Below are 17,108 nucleotides of genomic sequence, written 5' to 3'. Positions count from 1 at the left end.
AAAGTCTTTATCCCAGACAACATGGCCCTTAGCATTTAAAAGACTGTATGATCCTATAATAACCAAAATATGTAGTTAATTCACATACAACATGCACAGTGACAAGGATATCATGAATATTCATCACTAGAAGCCCTGATTGTATATATTATCAAACTGCCAAGCATGCCAACAAAACACTTCCAAACATCTTTGCATTATAGATGTTTACTGGGTTACATATCCAGCTCCTAGCAGAAATAAAAAATCATTGTCACTTCAAATTAATCTGTGAAACAAGAGACTGTGACGTGCCTCTTAAAACAAATATTACTTTTAGAGTTACCACACTTTTAAAACCTTTGTTGATTAGATATGGACTTAATCAAGTGATCAATGATGGAATCTTTAAATCAATATACAAGGAAATACAGTTCACAAAGTCAAATAATACGTTTTGTGTTTGAATTGGCGCATGCAACAGCACAATGTGCATTATATGAAGAGGCCCATCATTCTTCTGAGAGATGCTTGCATTACAAATCTCTCTGTTGTTTTAAATGCCAAATTACTTTCTAAATTTATTAATAATATTATTTAAATTGTTTGTTTTATTATGGCACTGTTGAAATACTGAATTTTAAAAAAATGTCAAAGTTCTGTTACTTGGAGATCAATTGTACAAGAAAGCTTGAAAAATGCTTTTACTTGAGACATCAAGTAGGGGACTTCTTCCCCATAAGTTAGGCACGACCTTTGATAAGAGAGTGGCATCCACACATACAGTGTGGACAAATCCATACCATGCTTTGTACTTATACAGATGGCCAATATAGCCCTGGGACACTTGAGCATTGACAAAATTCACTCCGGCAGCAGTTGAAACTTTACTATTCAACAGGTTCTGATGAGTGATGAAATTATTAACACAGAAGGTGAAGGTCAGTCCATGTATGGAGTTGATGAGACAAAAGAGATGTAGAAAGATAATGGAATTTTGAAAAACACAAAGGAACATAGAACTAAAACAAGGTAAAGGTTTTTCCCCAACGTTAAGTCTAGTCCTGTCCGACTCCGGGGGTTGTGGCTCATTTCCATTTCAGCCGAAGAACCAGCGTTGCCCCAGGCACCTCCAAGGTCATGTGGCCGGCATGACTGCATGGAGCGACATTACCTTCGCGCCGGACAGGTACCTATTGATCTACTCATATTAGCATGTTTTCAAACTGCTACGTTGTCAGTGGGAGCTCACCCCGCTCCCTGGATTTGAACCACTGACCTTTCGATCAGCAAGTTCAGCAGCTCAGCAGTTTAACCCGCATTTTAATTCCAAATAAATGTGGTAAACATATTTCAGAAAATGTAAGGCCTCCAGCAAGAAAAAATACAACAAAACGCATTTTACAGAAATTATAAACCTAGTAAAAGGTATTATTAGGTGCACTACACTACTCAGAGTTGCTATTTGAGTTTAGCCTAGGCTCCTTTTCCTCCTTGAGGTCGGAAGGAATCCATCCATGTGCCATTTTCACCATGGCAACCAGATTTTTGCTTTATGTGAGGCAAGACTCCTACGACTGTGCCTTGGAAGAAATAAGGGGATGATGTTCTAGCTTGAGATTACCTGGGTTATTTTTTTTTCCTTCCTGCTAAAGGCGAACATGGCTTCAGCAAGGAGAGATTTCGAACACAGCAGAGTATTGGTGATGGATTAAACTCTATTCCTTCCCAGCATCACTGCTCTGATTGCAATCTTTGCCTTACGATAAAAATGAAAATTGAGAAGATTACGGAATTATGTATTGTTTGGTTCCCTAAGCACCACCCCTCCATTAACCATCACAGTAAATTACTTTCTTCTAATCTTTGTACCTGCTATCTTTGCCAGCTGCCAGTCTCAGAAAAGAGGCAAAAACAGGGCCACAAAAAGGATGACCACTTGCATAGCTGTTGCCATAGTGACCCAGGGGACCAGAAGGAGTCATGGGGCTGCAACGCCCACGTGACAAATGGCCCAATCTGGCATGCCAATAGAAGGCCATCATTTTGCAACAAGGACCGACTTTTAAAACATCAATCTCATGCGTTTCCTAGACAGCTTGAAAGTAGCACCTGAATCGCAAGAGTATCACAGATGTCCTCTACTGGTCAAAGACAAATGGAAGTCACCAGCATTTATGCACATCTTCAGCAGGGATACATTCCCTTAAAAGCAAGGATACCGATAGATCTATTTTTTCCTTGCTGTTTGGAAGGAAAGGCAGTCTTTGTCTTTCTACGAAAGCCTTTGAAAAGTGACTGGAAATTCAAACCAATATAGTAAGTTGTCTTACACTGAGTCAGATCATTTGGTTGAAAGTGGGACTTCTGGTTGGACAAGAGGTTCTCCAGCCTTGCAGACAGGATTCTTGCCTAGCTCTGTTTGGAGACATCTAGTATTCTTATGTGGTAGTACTAACAGAGCTAAAACTCAATTAGATTTTGAAATCAAATGAGAGTGGTTTATATATGTTGAGCATCTTTTAATCTGGAATTCCGAAATCCAAAATATTCCACATGGGTAGCTGAAATAGTGACAACTACCCACATGGGTAGCTGAAATAGTGACAACTTTCCTTTTTGATGGTTCAATGTACACAAACCTTGTTTCATGCATGGTATTATTCAAATATTATGTATAAAATTATTTCCTGCTGTATATACAAGGTATATAAAAAGCATAAACGAATTTCATATTTAGACTTGGGTCCCATGTCCAAGATATCAAAGAATTCCAAAATCCAAAAAGATTGGAAATGCAGAACATTACTGGTCCCAAGCATTTTGGATAAGGAATACTAGATCTGTTTTAAGTAATTTCTTCTTTAATTATCCTGAGTCCTTCGTTTAAAACAAAGGTGTATTACCAATTATTAAAATGGAAGGTATATGAAATATACAGTAAAAATGAATTTCTTGTTTTCCAAGGTCTCGTTAAGTACATGCAAGTATTCCAAAACCTGGGACACATCTAAAACATATTTCCGGTACCATCATATTCTGAACACACCTGAGTAGCAGGCCTGTTTACTAGGCTTGATCGATCCATGAAAAATTTGATTCTAAACTCGTTTCAAAACTAGAGGGGGCAGTTTTTCGTTTTTGTTGCTAATAACGAATTTGGCCCCCAAAATTTTTCGAAATTAACGAAAATTCGTTATTTTCGAAATTAATTCGTTAATGGCGGACGCGCATGCGCGGTGGCCCAAAAACAGCCTGAAGGGGGGGGACTTAGGGGGCTCTCCCGCCCTCATTTTTTGAGTGATCTTCTTCAAACTTGGTACAGTGGTAGAACACATTTAACACTGATAGCTCACCAAAATGTGGAACGTTTCCCTTATCCTCTGCTTTTTGGCAAATTTTCATAGCTTTTATAATAAACCTTTTTTTAATAATTGCAGTAATCTGTTCCTGGTTTGAAAGTCTTATTTCCTGTTAAATTGGGTTGTCTTTACTGTGAAAGTCATTGTTCTACTTCAGAAACTTTGTTTTTGTGGCTGAAACTTTGTTAAATTGGTGTGTGTGATATATATTGTGTATATATATATATATATATAGTCCCTGCTTTTGTGTGTGTGTGTGTGTGTGTGTGTGTGTAGGTAAAGGTAAAGGTATCCCTTGACGTTAAGTTCAGTCATGTCTGACTCTGGGGGTTGGTGCTCATCTCCATTTCTAAGCCCAAGAGCCAGTGTTGTCCATAGACACCTCCAAGGTCATGTGGCCGGCATGACTACATGGAGTGCCATTACCTTCCCAGAAACACCCAGAAAATGGGAATTCCAGACAGGAAACAATCAGGGCCAGCTAATACCTCCCAACAAAGGATTCCCCCAGGTAGGAAGCAGCCAGGCTTTGAAGCTGCAAGGCTATTCAATGCTAATCAAGGTGACCAATTGCAACATTCACACTTGCCTCCCACAGACAAGAGTTCTTTCTCCCACCCTGGACCTTCCACAGATATATAAACCCCACTTGCCTAGCTTCGCACAGACGTCAAAACCTCTATGTCTGCCACAGATGTGGGTGAAACGTCAGGAGAGAATGCTTCTGGCACATGGCCATAGAGCCCGGAATACATACCACAACAGTGTGATCCCGGCCATGAAAGCTTTCGACAACACAACCACAGTATCCATTCAAGTTCATGTAGCGTGGTATGGACTGGAGACCTGTATTGGGGGGAGGGAGGGTGCGAATCTGGGCCCCTGGGAGCAGCCGAGGACGGGCCTGGCCCACACCCCCTCGCATCCCGGGCCTCTTCCTTCCTCTTCCTTTTGTTATTTAAACTATATATTGTGAAATTATGGTGTGTTTTTTTTCATGCGTGTTCTGTGTTCAAGATAGGGAGACCAAAGAGGAAAAGCAAGGGAGGGACGGAGGCCCCAACACTTCCGGCTCCCATGCGAACTCCCCCCTTGTGTGCCTTGGAGGGTGGAGCATGCGCACTGGCTCTCCCTTTCTCTATGGCTCTTTTCAGGTCGCTTGGGAACCCGAAGTGCCTCCTCCCTTTGCCTTTGTGTCCAAGAAGGAGAGAAGGACGTTGCAAGGTTTGCATTGAGGGTGTTTCTCTGGTGGGTTTGTCTTGGAAGGGGGCTCATTAAGGCCCAATTAATTAATGCACTGAGCTGAGGCGAGGCGGCGGCGGCCATTTCCCCCCTCCGTCTTCCTCCTCCTCCTCAGCCTCCTTCCCCCTCGCCCCCTCCCATTGGCTGAGCCTCCCATTGGCTGAGGGGCAAAAGGAAAGGAGTTTGGGTGCTTTGCAAAAGCTCTTTTTTCTTAACGAAAAAAACGAAGAAATTAGAAAAAACGGCCTCTCGCGATTCGAAACCGCGATATCCAGACGTGTGGACAACCAAGGTTCGATATTGCTTCAAAACAATCGAAAATAACGAATCAATAACGGTAAACGGGGAAAACGAATTATTTGAGCAAGCCTACTGTTTACATATGATACTGAAGGACCATAGATCTGCAAACTTCCAGACAGGTATTGCCTCACACAATTTCCTTAGGGGTGATGGTGTCCCAGATGGCATTATCTCCTATTGGCAACTCCCCTGTGCTTTTTCCACCACTTCTATCATTTGTTCTTTCCACATAATATTCAATAAACGGGGAAAATATCTTTTAAATGGTAGCACTGGAAGAGCCCTGTCTGAAAGCACCCATAAGAATGGCTTCAGGGCAGAGACGAGCTATACCAGACTCCAAGATTCAGTAATAAAGAAGCATAAACATGGGTTACTGTGAGTTTTTTGGGTTATGTGGCCATGTTCCAGTAGCATTCTCTCCTGATGTTTCACCTGCATCTGTGGCTGGCATCTTCAAAGGTCTATTTGGAAGTGAGGCAAGTCAAGTTTATATTTATCTGTGGAATGTCCAGGGTGGGAGAAAGAACGCTTGTCTGTTTAAAGCTTCCAACATTTCCCATAGATCTCTTCAGATGCCAGCCACAGATGCAGGCAAACCATCAGGAGAGAATGCTACTGGAACATGGCCATACAGCCTGAAAAACTCACAGCAACTCAGTGATTCCCACCATGAAAGCCTTCGACAACACAAGCAGAAACATGTTTGTTTCAGAGAGAGGTCGGAAACCATAGTTTATCTCTCCTTGTATTACTAGAGCAAAATAATAAACAACTTACCGGTAAGTGGTAATGTATTATCAAAGGCTTTCATAGCCGGAATCAACTTAAGTGATATTGTATTAGATGGTTTTCAAAACACAGACTTTGCTGCTGCTGCCACCCCACCTCCTCAGGATCACTAAGTGCTTAAGACAAGGTCGACAAGGTCTTGCAGCTTTCTATGAAGACTTGAAATATCAAATCCACTTATTTCCATATGCTAGTTTTCCAGGTACTTCGGACTTCAACTCCTATAAGCCTCAGTTTCTTGACCAACAATTACAGATTCTAGCTGAAGTCCATAACACCCGGACTTGATACAATTAGGAAGTTTCAGCTATGGCTGAAATTGTACAAAAATGTTGGAACTTGCAGACATTTATCCAAGTTAAGACTAATTTTTGCATTGAAGCACTCTCCTTATGAAGCTTTGTTTGGAAGAGAAATCTCTTTAGAAGGAAACTGGCTGACTTAGGAACTCATCACACAAGGGGGAAAAGTGGAATGTGGCGTCTTCTTCCTGTCACATTCCACGGCTTTCTGTCTTGAAAGAAGATGGAGAATTTACTCAGCCTCATCACACAGGATATGTATTTGCCTGTTTCTAGTTAAATTATACTACACACATCATCACGTATCTATCCTTTAATTTTTTTTTGCTGTAACTGCAATTTCAAATCTCTGAAATTCTGCAATTTCACCATTAAAAAGGCCTTTAAAACCCACCTGTGGTGTGGGCATTCAGGAGATGATGGAATGGGAGGTGGCGGTTGTTGTTTCCCCCCATTCCATTGTCTGCGAAGTGCCCATGTCACAAGCCACCCCCCCCCCATTTTTAAATTGTGCAATTGAACTACAGTAGAGTCTCGCTTATCCAAGCCTCTGGATTATCCAAGCCATTTTTGTAGTCAATGTTTTCAATATATTGTGATATTTTGATGCTACATTCGTAAATACAGTAATTACAACATAACATTACTGCGTATTGAACTGCTTTTTCTGTCAAATTTGTTGTAAAACATGATGTTTTGGTGCTTAATTTGTAAAATCATAACCTGATTTGATGTTTAATAGGCTTTTCCTTAATCCTTCCTTATTATCCAAGATATTCGCTTATCCAAGCTTCTGCCGGCCCGTTTAGCTTGGATAAGTGAGACTCTACTGTATTTAAAACGTTTGAAATTGCAGTTACAGAAACATTTTTTAAAAGGAAGATAAAATTATTGTTCAGTCCTTTTCTGTGTCCAAAGAGTAATGGCGGTAGAAGGAGCATCAAAGTGAATAAAATCACAGCCCATATGGTGCCTGCCCACTGAAACGTCACACAACAAATTGAAAACGGGCAAATACACCTTTTCCCATCCCATGGAAAAATACCCTTCTCTAAGCATTTTTAAGCGCAAGGACATGAGTGGAACAGATTTCAGTCCATCTTTTAAATCCCCATTTCCACACAATTTTGGAGATAGAACCCCATCGGCAACCCATGGAACAGGTCGTGCGTCAATTGATGGGATCTGTGGAATCTTTGAAGTGTGTAGAAATGGAGGGCACCTTCTGTGTGATGAAGTCCTACGAGATTTTTTAAACTTTACATATGGCCCAATATAAGTTAGATTCAAGAGATGAGCTAATGATGGATGGTTATTTAATACAATGATTTGCTCATTGACAAATTACTGAGTGATTTAAGAAGGATAAAAACCTATTTGGATTTGAAACAGTCAAAACAGAGTTCAAAATTTATTGTTCTCAGGTGATGATTGTATGATTGCTAAAACATATAAATTGCTGTTAAAATGTGTAATGGAGGAAGAACAAGTGAAAGATTGTGTGGTTAAATGGGCCCAAAATATTGATACACAAATCTAGTTGGAAGAATGGGAGAAAAGTGTGGATGAACAGTTTGAGGACTAGTTCAAGTAATCTCTGGTGTCAAATACCATTTGTACAACATCTTATAAAAGTTTTCTTTCAAGTCATTTGACACCAGAGATACTTTCTAAGTTGTGAAAAGACAGCTCTAATAAATGTTGGAAATGCAAGCACAGTTCGGACATTTCACCATATGGGGTGGTCTTGCAGAAATAATGGACTCAAATATATCTGATGCTTGAAGAAACTGTTAAGTTAAATTCAAGGCCATGTTTTTATTTGTGGGGAATGCTGTATGATCATTTAGAAAGAAAATTTGGACGTTTATTACAGTATATAACTGCATCCAAGAATTGTTTATGAGCAGAGATTAAATGAACCAATAATCCCAACACAAGAAAAATAAAGATTTGTGAACTAAGATGGACAAATTATGCTGAGCAAAGAAAAATCTCTGATCAACTTTAAGACTGAAACTTGTTTATTACCGTTTCCTAATAACAGTGGGGACATATTTTAACTGTAGGATTTATGAATTAGTAATGCTACCAAAAGTAGAAGTGTGATTATTTAATATCATTTACAGTGAGTAGAACGTTGTTTTGTGTAAATTGTAGTTATGTAATAGGTAGTAGTAGGTGAAATGTAGCTGTATAGTTTTAGAATTGCTTATCACAAAATTTTGCTTGTTATGTTCATTCTGAAATAAAAAGTGCTTTAAAAAGACTAGTGTTTGCATTTGAATCCTTTTTCTTAAATGCACATCATTCAGCTAAAAGGCTGATTAATGTCCAGATGTTCACCAAATTATTTGTTCTCAAAGCTTATAAACTATAAGCTTTGAGAACTACTTATAAACTACTTTGCATGCTAGTAACCAAATGTCAAACCGAAGGGGAAAAGCCTTATTTGACATGACTGCTAACAGATTTCACAGTGTCGAACGAGCAGCCTACAGGATGTAGATATTTCTAGGAACAGTGTTTAAAAATATATCCTATACAGACACATCAATTTTGAACACAGAGACCTCCTAGTCTTTTTACAAATATGTAAATTGACTCATGTTTGGTTATGGAAGTGACTCATGAGTTTAAAAACATCCCCATGGTTTTTTTTTTAAAGAAGCCAGATTCTTATAAACACTCATGGACAGTTTAAATATTTAAAAGGCACCCTAAGGTTACAATCCCAAACATAAATGACTACTACTGAGCTGAGTAAGATTGTTTAGCATAGTCCTGCAAATCCTTTATTTTAGAAACTCTCATATGAAAAGAATTGAGGGTTTCCCTGTAGAGAAGTGTTATGGATGTGTCTGAGATTTAAAAGGTACCTAAAATCAAATTCTGGGAATATCAGTATATACAGTGTTCCCTCACTACTTCATGGTTCACTTTTTGCGGATTCGCTGTTTCACGGTTTTTCAATAAACTCTAAAAGACTAATTTTTTGTAAATCATAAATTACAATTTACAGCCTAAGGAAGGGAGGAAGGAGAAGCTGAAGGGAGAGAAAAGGAGCCCAAGCGGCAACGGGAGTAGATTTATCAACACACGATTGGTTGATAAAGACATAAAATAGTGTTTAACTACTAAAATAACGTATAAATATTAAAATAAATATAGTGACCCTACTTCACGGATTTTCACTTATTGCAGGTGGTCCTGGAACCAATCCCCGCCATAAGTGAGGAAACACTGTACTTGAGTACGAGAACATAATTTTTATTTTAAAAGACTGGTAGTGGCATGGGATATGGAAAATGCAGAACAACATTGTTTTCATGTAGGGAAACTCTTTTGTGGATTGTGATGAGCAAAATATGGTGTCTTCCAACTCAACACTCAGTCCTTACCACCCAGCAGCTCCCAAATATTCCCTTTCTACTACTATAAAACTGGAAAATGAAAGGATAGTGTTCCAAATGTAACCGCACTGGGGGAAAACAGAAAAACTAAAGCCAGCTTAGAATCCAAAGACACAGCCATGTTAGCCTGGATCTATATGCAAAGGAATACATTGCAGCACCTTCAAGACTGATAATCTGTACCATAAGCTTTTCTAGGTTGAGGCTGGCTCTACACTGTAGAATGAATGCAGTTTGACACCATGGCTAAATGTTATGGGACCTGTAGTTAGGTTGGGCATAGCACTTTTTGACAAAGAAGGCTAAAGACTTCGTAAAACTACAAATCCCAGGATTCCACAGCACTGAGCAGCAACAATTAAAGTAGTGCAAAACTGCTTTCCTTCCACAGTGTAGATCAGACCTGTACAACCTGTGGCCGTACAGGTGTTTGGGCCTCCAACTCCCAGAAGCCCTAACCATCTTGTTCAATGGTCAGGAATTCTGGGAGCTGAAGTGTAGATACATCCTCAGTCAACAAACGCTTATACTACAAACGCCTTGATCTCAAAGCTACTTCATTATCTCTACTACTAAATTCATCTTACGTTAGCAGTGGCCAGGAGCCTATAAAAGCCAACAAAGAAGCAACAAAGAATGCCACCCTAAATAATTAGAAACCACCAGATGTTGTCTGATCTTGGAAGCTAAGTGGGGTCAATCCTAGTTAGTACTTAGATAGGAGATGGCCAAGGAATACCAGGTACTGTATCAACATTCACAGTACCAAAACAACCATTAAGAAGCCTTGAGATCTTCATAAAATTAAAATCAGCCAATGTAAACTGTTTGTTGTCTGTGCCTTCAAACTGTTCCTGACTTAAGGTTGCCCCAGGCAGGGTTTTCTTGGCAACATTTGATCGGGGGATTTGCCTTTGCTCTCCTATGAGGCTGAGAGAATGTGACTTGCTCATGGTTGTCCAGTGGCTTTCCATGGTCAAGGTAGGATATGACCTCTTCTCTGGAGTCATAGTACATCTTGCTGGCTCTCCTATTAAATTATTAAATAACAACAAATACAAGCCCAGCACATCATACAAGCCCCGTTTCTCTAAAAAATAAGTTCTTAAAAACCTGCTTGAATAAAAAAGGGTTTTTGTCTGTTTGCAGAATGAGAGTAAGGAGCTTGGGAGCAGTCATTGAAATTGCCATTATTCCCACCGAATGTGCCTTTGAGGATAGCGAGACAGAGAAGGGGCTCCCATACACATTTCAAGGCATGAGCAGGTTTGTAAATGAGAATACAGTCCTTCAAAGCACTACAGCTATAGCAGAACACTTCTGAGTATTCCTTTCCTATGAAATTCATGGAGTGACCATACATCTACAGATAATAATAATAATAACTTCATTTATATCCCAAATGTCTTGAAAGTGCACACAAACACAACTAAGAGTTTGAGACCACATGGAAATCATTTACCTGTCCAACCTTAATCATGGAGGGATCTTGTGCTAATGTGTTTTATGAATATAGTCCTTCTCAAAGAACAGAGAAGGCACTACTGCTAAGCCATACGGTATCTTATCCATGAATCTCAGCATTCCTGAAAGTTAGAGAGTCACCTCAGGGCTCTAGATTAGTAAACCACAACTAGTCTGATGTGGGGAGCAGGATTATTTCCCCCATTGCACCAGGAGCCAGTACCACTTTTGTGCCGTTTGGCTACACTTGTTTATTTCCTGAAAATGTGCTAGGAAGGGTCAGTCAATGGTTCCAGGACTGGAACTGGCCCATGGATCACCACTTTGGCTCTAAATCCTGTATTGCCAATCCATGGACTATATAGAGCCCTCACTGATCCTTCATAAAGGATGGTTCACAGAGAGAATCACAAAATTCAGAAAGACCACAAGAGCTTTCCAATCCAACATCTGCTATGTGGGAACACACATTCATAGCACTCCTGACAGATGGGCATCCAGCCTCTGTTAAAAACTTCTGGAGGAGATTCCATCACACTTCAAGACAGCATATTCCACGACCAAACAGCTCTTACCATCAGAAATTCTTCCTAATGTTTATGTATAATTACTTTTTCTGCAATTTGAATCCATTGCTCCCTGTCCTAGTCTCTAGAGCAGGAGAAAATATTGCACCCTCTTCAATGTGGTATCTATTCAAAATATTTAAACATATCTTTCATGTCTCCTCTCAACCTTCTTTTCTCCAAGGTAAACCTACTAACGCCCTAAGCTAGGCATGAGAAAACATTGGCCCTACTGGCTGTTGTGGGAGCTGAACTCCAAATCACCTGGAGGGCCAAGGTTTGCCCATGCCTGCCCTAAGCTGTTCCTCATAGGACTTGGCTTTAAGGCAGTGGTTCTCAACCTGGGGTCCCCAGAGGTTTTTGGCCTTCACCTTCCAGAAATCTGAACAGCTGGTAAACTGGCTGGGATTTCTGGGAAGTGTAGGCCAAAAACATCTGGGGACCCCAGGTTGAGAACCACTGAGATAAGAGGGATGGAAGGCTACATATGTGTGTATGCATAGCTTCCAGTCCACAGCCCATCGCATTATGCTGCTCTCTGGGGCAAGAAAGGCTGCCACTCCTGGTCTAAAGGAAGTCAAATGCCAGCAGCTGGCACCTGCCATGCTGAGGAACAACAGTCATCTTGTAGTTCTTTCCAATAGAGAAACCTACCCAAGCCTCTCCCAGCTTCCCACGTTCCTCCTGGATGTGCTAATACTCCACTTGCGCCATCACTCCCTCTCTCTGATTAATAACGAAATAAATTTCAAAAGACGAATGGTTGCTTCAGAGCTCTTCAAGCCTAAGGTGGCTGGCTTGGTTCCAAATAGCCGGGTGTCCCTCTGGCACCTCCCCAGGAGATGGATAGGTTTCTTTCAAGACGCTGGGGGAGAAACGCACACAAAAACAAAACCAAGAACTTGAAGAGCCTGTTTGATGGAGGCGAGGAAGAGGGCTGGCTGGGGAAGAAGTCCCATTAACAGAGGAAGGGGAGGGGGGGAAAGGGAGCATCTTTGAAGGCCCATAAGATGGTCTATTAAAAGCAGCCAACCCTTACTTGCAATAAGGGGCCACACAAGAGGATTAATAGTCTAGGACTTTAGGAAATAGAAATTTAGCCCTAGGAAGCGCTCCCCCCCACAAGAGAATCTGCTTCCCTTTTCATTGAAATAAGTCATTGAGTGTGAGTTTTCTGGGCTGTATGGCCATGTTCCGGAAGCACTCTCTCCTGACGTTTTGCCCACATATATGGCAGGCATCCTTAGACTGAAAGCTAGGCAAGGAAGGTTTATATATCTGTCCAGGGTGGGAGAAAGACGTCTTGTCTGTTGGAGGCAAGTGTGAATATTGAAATTAATCACCTTGATTAGCATTGAAAAACCTTGCAGCTTCAAGACCTAGCTGATTCCTGCCTGGGAGAATCATGAGTACTTGATGAACCAATCTGGATACAGCATATTATTTGAGAACACAGAAATGCTGGACCACTTGAACAACCACCATGTCAGACTACACAGAGAAGCCATTGAAATCCATAAGCCTGTGGCAATTTCAACAGAAAGGAAGAAACTATGAAAATGAACAAAATCTGGCTACCAGTATTAGTAAACTCTAAAATCAGGACAGTAAATAAAGAACAACACTCTGAAAAGAGGGGAATTCCAGACAAGAAACAACCAGGACTAGCTAACACCTCACAACAAGGACTCAGCCAGGACTTGAAGCTGCAAGGCCTTTCAATGCTAATCAAGGCGGTTCATTGCAACAGTCACACTTGTCTCCAACAGACATGAATTCTTTCTCCCACCCTGGACCTTCCACAGATATATAAACCTTCCCTGCCTAGTTTGCAATATACCTCACAACCTCTGAGGATGCCTATCATAGATGCAGGCAAAACGTCAGAAGATAATGCTTCTGAAACATGGCCATACAGCCCAGAAAACTCACAGCAACCCAGTGATTCCGGCCATGAAAGCCTTCCACAACACATTGCTTCAAACTTTGCTGCAAGGTTTCTAGAAGGGGGGGGGGGGAGGTCATGCCAGGTGTTAGTCACCTCTGGGCCATTCATTACCTCCAAGGCGTTGGCATGCTGGGTGATATCCGAACAGAGGATGTGCCGGAGATGTTACTGCCTTGGTCCTTTCATTGCTGGCAGTATGCTAAAGCTTTAAATTGAGAAACAGTTTTCTAAAATCTACAGAAATACTCTCAGGAACACTTCAGCAAGCGCGAGTCCAAATGTGGCAGGCTAAAACCCAGAACCTCAATCCATGGCTCAGACTGGATGAAAGACTCCCCCCTGGGCACTCAGAAGACTGGGCGACTTGGAAGGCGCTGAATAGACTGCTTTCTGGCACCACGAAATGCAGAGCCAACCTTAAGAAATGGAGTTACATAGTGGAGTCCACAACATGCAAGTGTGAAGAAGAGCAAACCACAGACCACCTACCATGTTTCCCCGAAAATAAGACAGTGTCTTATATTAATTTTTGCTCCCAAAAATGTGTTAGGTCTTATTTTCAGGGGATGTCTTATTTTTCCATGAAGAATTCACATTTATTGTTGAACAAAAAATGAACATTTATTATATACTGTACAGTAGTTGTCATCACAAACCAGCATAACCAGACAAACTGTGAATCCTATCAAGAATTTCTTGTTACTACCATTATTTCCATGCACAACACTCTATGGTACATACATTTGCCGATCCTGCATGCTCTGCTGTTCTGTTTGGCAAGCATGCTTCCAAATAAAAACTTTGCTAGGTCTTCCTTTCGGGGGAGGCCTTCTATTTAGCAATTCAGCAAAACCTCTACTAGGTCTTATTTTCTGGGGACGTCTTATTTTAGGGGAAACAGGGTATTACAATGCAGTATGAGCCCTGCTACATGTACAATGGAGGACCTTCTTATAGCAACACCAGAGGCACTCCAAGTAGCCAGCTACTGGTCAAAGAGCATTTAGTATAATGCCAAGTTTTAAACTTTGTGTTTTTTAAATACAGTACAACTGTACTCTCGGTTTGCTTCTGATACGATAAATAAAATAAAATAACCTCCCACAGGTCTCCATCTGTATACTGGCCATAGAAAATAAAAAAACAAGTAAATACACAAAGGGGAAAGGGAGAAAACAGCCAGAAAATTCCCTCTCCATGCCTTGGCTGCAATGTGGATCCCCCCCTTTATTACTACCAGGTTGCACCTCCCAATATAAGCCATTTTTCACTTCAAGCCCCCGCCCCACCTATTGTTTCAAGGGAGCAAACTAGCAACCTATACAAACGCACAAGGACCTGCTTAAGCAACAAGACCCTGGAAAGAAAGGGAGGGGAGCATGGGGAAAAGGCATGGATGCCACCTTCTTTGAAATCATGTTTGGGGGGGGAGAAAAAACAAGGTGGAAATGCCAACAACAGCAACAGAAAGGGTTTGGGGAAGAAATGAATGCCTTTTCTAGGCCAACCTCTTCGGCTTTCAAAGCGGCCAAGAGCATGGTGCTGATGTTCTCCCGATTTAAAGGGAAATGAATGGCCGGGGAGTCTTCTTCCCCTTTAACGGAGCGGAAGGGGGAGTTCCTCGCCAGCGCGACCTGCTATTTGCACGCACCCGCCGCACCAATTCCCCCATCTGCATGTCTATTGGAAGACATTTATGGCAAGAATTTTTTTTTTACAAAAATTAATAAGTAGAGGGAAAAAGTCCCGATTTGAAAACGAAACAGAATCGGCGCGGTTGTCTTTTTTTTTTCTTTTTTGCAAAGCGATTAATAGCAGAAGGAAAGGAAAGGTGGGGAGAAAAGGCAACATGAGGAGACCCCCCTCCCACGCAATAAGACGGAGCCACAGCCCTTTGGGCAAATTAAACCCAAACCTTCAACCTTTGGCTCTTCCAAGGCAAAAAAGGGAGAGAAATCTCCACCATCGGATCCCAGAAATGTGGCCACGGATACCTTCCTTAAGAGGAAACTGGAGCAAGTGCTCTTGGATAAAGCAGTCCTTGCAATTGTACAGATTCCAAGGCCACTTTGCCCCCCCCCCCCAAAAAAAACCCCAAACCAGCAAGCTTTCCCCCAAATCTCTATTCTTTTCTCACATCCACATCCACACTTACAATGCACTAGTGTGAGAATAAAAGGCGGGAGATGGCATTGCCTTGCTTTCATTCCTATGGCAAATTCCTATTTGCTTCTTATAGTAAAGCCCCAGCCCTAACAAAAATCCCCTTCAATTTCTTTTTTGCAAACTGAAAATGACTTTGCAAATAAAACGCGAGATAGGGTCGGGTTGCTACGAGTTTTCCGGGTTGTATGGCCATGTTCCAGAAGCATTCTCTCCTGACAAAGGATCCCCCCAAGCAGGCTTTGAAGCTACAAGGCTTTTCAATGCTAATCAAGGTGATTAACTGCAACATTCACATTTGCCTCCAACACATAGGAGTTCTTTCTTCCACACTGGACATACCACAGATAAATAAACCTCAGTGACCTAATTTCCAACAGACCTCACAACCTCTCAGAATACCTGCCATACATGTGGGCGGAACGTCAGGAGAGAATGCTTCTGGAACATAGCCATGGAAAACGCACAGCAACCCAGTGATTCCGGACATGAAAGCCTTCCACAACACACAAAACGCTCATCTATCCCCACAATTAAAAGGCAAACTTTCTCCTTCCACGTCCCACATATATCTATATACTGCATATATATAAAAAACCAAACAAACCCAGAAACTTACACTTGCTCTTATGCGCGAATCTGTGTTATGGGTTTGATTCCTTGCGCTGCAAATAAAATAACACAATCCCTGACTGGCTGCTGGCTGCAGATCTGGAGCAAAAGGCAGAGAGAGAGAGAGAGAGCGAGAGAGAGAGCCTCGCAGCAGGAGGAAAGGAAACAAGAAAGGAGGCAGAGAGAGGGCAAGGAGACACTCACCCTCTCCTTATTTATATAAATTGGAAAAAAAATGTTCCAAGAGGAAGGAAGCGGGATCAAAATGGGTTTGAAGAATTTTTTTAAAAAGGAAGGAAGGAGAAGGTAGTAGGGGGAAAAAAACTCCCCTAAGTCTTGCTGGAGGGAATCCAGAGGCTAAAAATAGCGAAATCACACACCAAATTAAATAAGGGCAGGCCGGCTGGCCAAGGGGAGCTTAGCCTTTCCAATGGGAGAAGGGGAGGGAGGGAAAGGGTAAAGGGGAGGGGGCGGGGCCAGCCGGGGCTGCATCATCATCACCATCATCACCTGTGGGAGGGGGCCAGGCGAGGAGCAGGGAGAGCCAGCCGCCCAGCGCGGCGGAGGGAGAACAAAAGGCGAAAACAACGGCGGGAGGGACACCAACAGCTGCTGCCTGCCTTCTCGCCTTGCAACCCGGCGGAGAGGAAGAGACGAAAGAGTTGGGCAAACTTTTCTCAAGCAGGGGAAGCTCCCTGATCCTTTCTCTTAATTGCACAACTTTCTATGAATGAGCAAGGCACGTCTCCGGGCCCTTCCACACAGCCATATCACCCAGAACATCAAGGCAGCAAATAATATTTATTTATTTACAGTATTTATATTCCGCCCTTCTCACCCCGAAGGGGACTCAGGGCGGATCACATTATACACATACAGGGCAAACATTCAGTGCCCATATATACATAGAACCAAGACAGAGACAGACAGACGCAGAGGCAATTTAACTTTCTCCTGAAGGG

At 41.8% G+C, this 17,108-nt stretch overlaps 1 protein-coding gene across 6 annotated transcripts in view; it reads right to left on the bottom strand.

Annotated features, from left to right (window-relative positions):
* Positions 1-16,520, bottom strand: part of hmga1 (high mobility group AT-hook 1) — a 36,090-nt gene extending 19,570 nt beyond the window's left edge. For 2 of the 6 annotated variants that reach the window (XM_062978470.1, XM_062978471.1), the window contains exon 1: positions 16,351-16,520. Coding sequence is in view for 2 of the 6 variants with exons in the window: in XM_016993297.2 (XP_016848786.1) it covers positions 1,604-1,642 (39 nt within the window). In the remaining 4 variants the exon portion in view is untranslated. Of the gene's footprint in view, positions 1-1,603; positions 1,741-16,153 lie in introns of those variants that run through there. The other 4 variants (XM_062978469.1, XM_062978468.1, XM_016993297.2 and 1 more) reach the window with 4 other exon arrangements.
* Between the last annotated feature and the right edge of the window lie 588 nt (positions 16,521-17,108).

Source organism: Anolis carolinensis, chromosome 4, assembly GCF_035594765.1.
Source record: "Anolis carolinensis isolate JA03-04 chromosome 4, rAnoCar3.1.pri, whole genome shotgun sequence".
Classification (NCBI taxonomy): domain Eukaryota; kingdom Metazoa; phylum Chordata; class Lepidosauria; order Squamata; family Dactyloidae; genus Anolis; species Anolis carolinensis.
This window is presented reverse-complemented; position numbering and strand designations above follow the sequence as displayed.